This window comes from Coptis chinensis, chromosome 3 (assembly GCF_015680905.1).
Source record: "Coptis chinensis isolate HL-2020 chromosome 3, ASM1568090v1, whole genome shotgun sequence".
Taxonomy (NCBI): domain Eukaryota; kingdom Viridiplantae; phylum Streptophyta; class Magnoliopsida; order Ranunculales; family Ranunculaceae; genus Coptis; species Coptis chinensis.
This window is the reverse complement of record NC_141458.1, coordinates 90,133,979-90,137,939: the sequence shown is the minus strand read 5'-3', so window position 1 is coordinate 90,137,939 and position 3,961 is coordinate 90,133,979. Positions and strand designations below refer to the sequence as shown.

At 29.4% G+C, this 3,961-nt stretch overlaps 1 protein-coding gene across 1 annotated transcript; it reads left to right on the top strand.

Annotated features, from left to right (window-relative positions):
- The first annotated feature begins 721 nt into the window (after positions 1–721).
- Positions 722–1,342, top strand: LOC147511551 (uncharacterized). Its single transcript, XM_086598500.1, has one exon. It carries the CDS (start codon positions 722–724, stop codon positions 1,340–1,342), a length of 621 nt encoding a protein of 206 aa, XP_086454626.1.
- The last annotated feature ends 2,619 nt before the right edge of the window (positions 1,343–3,961 follow it).

Here is a 3,961-nt window from a genome sequence, read left to right as displayed (position 1 = left end):
TGATGGTTAATTGGTTTTTCTTTTCCTTTAATTTGTTTTTTATTTTAATGTTTCAGACGTCTAAAATGCCAAAGGGAGTGCGAAAGATAAATTCATTCTTTAAACCAAAATAAACCGAGACATCCAATGTTGCTAGAACTATTGAAAAGGATGATCAAGGCATTCAAAGCTCCAAAAAGTTGAGCCCATTGAACAACTTTGTCCCAATCATCAAGAGATTGAACCCATTAGACAAGTTTGTCCCAACTCTCAAGAGATTGAATCTAGCAAAACCGGTGTTAATAATTCTTTGATACGTGATCCGGGGTTACACTGTGAAATAAGTAAATATCCTATTAATCAGCGTGATGAGATCCGATGAGCTTATGTCACATTAGGGCCACTTCATTCTAGACTTGACAAATATCCGCCCACCATTGATGGAAAACAAAACCGGTATTTTAATAGTCATTGTTTGATGATTTTCCTTTGCTAGAATATTCTGAAAAAAAAAAGATAGTGTTTTCTGTTTTATTTGTTTTGTCTTTAGTTCTAGTATTCTAATTTTGGAAGAGAGTTCATTGTGGAGTTAAATGTGAATTTTTGCAACATGTTAAATTCCATTGTTCCGCTCATATGTCTACTGTAACTGTTTGTGAGGATCTAGTGAATTCATCTCGGCATATTGATAATTAATCTTTTAAATGCCCAATACAAACAGGAGGTAGTGAATAATAGGTTTATGTTGAAAACTATTTTACGGACTCTTCAATGGCTTGTATTACAAGATTGTGCACTTAGAGGACATGATGAATCAATCAAGTCAAGTAATCATGGAAACTTTCTTGAATTTATTGAGTTCTTAGATGAATTGGATTCTAAAATTGATCGTGTTTTAGATAATGCTTCCGAAAAAGCTACATATACTTCTCTGAATATTCAAAAAGAGTTTTTGAATATTATTAGTGATCATGTGAGGGGTAAGATTCGCATGAAAGTTGGAGATGCTAACTTTTGTATTCTTGTTGATGAATCACAAGATGTTTCAAATAAAGAACAAATGACTCTTGTATTAAGATTTGCCGATTATGATGGTTTTGTACGTGAACGGTTTTTAGATGTTGTCTGCATTGATGACACTTGTTCACAAACTCTCAAGAATGAAATATGTGATATTCTTGTTCGGAACAATCTCTTTGTTGATAATATGAGGGGTCAAGGGTATGATGGTACTAGCAACATGCGGGGTGCTTGGAATGGATTGCAAGCTTTATTTCTTAGGGAGTGCTCTAGTGCGTATTACATGCATTGTTTCGCTCATCGTTTACAATTAGCATTGGTTGCAACTGCTAAAAATATATAAGATATTTGGTTATTTTTTTCGAAGTTAGGCACAATTGTCAATTATTTTAAGGCTTCTCTTAAGTGCCAAGCTAAGTTACAAGTTGTTCAAGTCAAAGAAATTCAAAAATTGATTGATTGTGATGAACTGGAGACACGAAGGGGGGGAGATAAGATTATGACATTGCAGAGAGTTGGGTCTACTCATTGGAGCTCCCATCTACTATCTATATACTAAAGCAGAGACCTCTAATAGAGGATTTTCTCTCTCCTATGTGGCACTCTAATATGAGAGTTAGTTTTTTTTTTCTCTTATGTGAAACTCTAATATGAAAGATAATCTTTTCTAATAGCCTACGTACATAGAATCTCTTTGAAGAGTTTGAGTGTATTTCTAATTCTTATATTTGGAGAGTTGAAGTGTATTACAGCTTCTTACATATTTGATCAGATAAACAAAATTGCTAAAAAATAGGTGATTTATAAAAGGTAATTTCCTATTACGAATCAAATATTTTTAGTGTTCCAATTCTTATATATTTGATCAAATAAAAAAAATTGCTAAAAATATGTGATTTGTAGAAACTAATTCTCTATTACAAATCATACAATTTTAATAAGCACCGACTTATTTCGAATATATCCTTAACACTGCCACATAGTTAAAAACAATTATACAAAAAATAACATCACAAAATATATAATGGAAAATTTAAAAAAAAAAATAACGGCAAAACAATAATGACAAATATTTTAAAAAATATATAATACTGAATGAAACTAATGTAAAAAAACAATTAATGGGGAACCGAAAGCTGGATGCAAATGCATCAAACTATAACCTCAAATAATATTTAACAGAAAATCGAAACCTGGATGCAAATGCAAGTATTAAATTAATCTTAAAAAGTAATCTACTATCTATATACTAAAGTAGAGACCTCTAATTGAGGATTTTCTCTTTCCTATGTGGCACTCTAATATGAGAGAGTTAGTTTTCTCTCTCCTATGTGACACTCTAATATGAAAGATAGTATTTTCTAATAGCCTACAATCTCACATACATAGAACCTCTTAGGAGAGTTTGAGTGTATTTCTAATTATTATATTTGGAGAGTTTGAGTGTATTTCCAATTCTTACATATTTGATCAAATAAAAAAAATTGCTAAAAAATAGGTGATTTGTAAAAGGTAATTTTCTATTACGAATCAAACACTTTTAGTGTTCCAATTCTTATATATTTGAACAAATAAAAAAAATTGCTAAAAAATATGTAATTTGTATAAACTAATTCCCTACTACAAATCATACAATTTTAATGTCTATGATAAAACACCGACTTATTTCGAATATATCCTTAACACGGCCTCAAAACATAGTTAAAAACAATTATACAAAAAATAACATCACAAAATATATAATATAAAATGAAAAAAAAAAAAAAAAAAAAAAAAAAAAAAAAAAAAAAAAAAACGGCAAAGCAATAATGACAAATATTTTAAAATATATATAATACTGAATGAAACTAACGTAAAAAAAAAATTAATGGGGAACCGAAAACTAGATGCAAATGTATCGAATTAACCTCAAATAATATTTAACGGAAAATCAGAAACTGGATACAAATACAAACATTAAACTAATCTTAAAGAGTAATTAATAGAAAATTGGAATATATATGGATACAACTGTATTAAACTAACCTCAAAGAATAATTAACGGAAAATCAAAACTTTGATGCAAATACATCAAACTAACATAAAAAAATAATTGTCGGCAAATCGGAAACTGGATGCAAATGCATTGAGCTAACCCTCAAAGATTAAATTAATAGGAAATCAGAAACTAGATGCAACTGCATTGAATTAACATAAAAGAAAAATTAATTATTAATTGGAAACATGATGCAAATGCGTGGAACTAATATTAAAAAATAATTAATGGGAAATCGGAAACCGGATGGAACTGCACTGAACTAATCTCAAAAAATAAAATGGATGCAAATGCATTGAACTAACCTCAAGAAATAATTAATAGAAAATAGGAAACTGAATGCAAATTCATTGAACTAATCTCAAACAATAATTAATGAGAAATCGGAAACTAGATGCAAATATAACTTTATCAAATAATAAACGAGAAATCATAAACTGGATGCAAATGCATTAAACTAATCTCACAGAATAATTAATGAGAAATCAGAAACTGGATGCAAATGCATTGAACTGACCTCAAAGAACAATTAATAGGGAATTGGAAATTGGATGCAAATGTATTGAACTAATCGAAAAGAATAATTAACGAGAAATCAGAAACTGGATGCAACTGCATTGAACTGATCTCAAAAAATAAATAACGAGAATTAGAAATTGGATGCAACTGTATTGAACTAACCTCAAAATATAAATAACAGGAAATAAGAAACTAGATGCAAATGCATTGAACTAACCTCAAAACATAGTTGGGTTATATGTTGTGGGAATGTCTCGATAAATATAGTTTTGCATTTAAAATGATGTTTACCTTATCTCTTTCCGTATGATTGGGAACTCTTTGCTATTCAAGTAGCTACAATATATATTAACTTCACCTTATTAGGCAATCTCACAAAACTTCAATCAAACTTTTATTATTAAACAA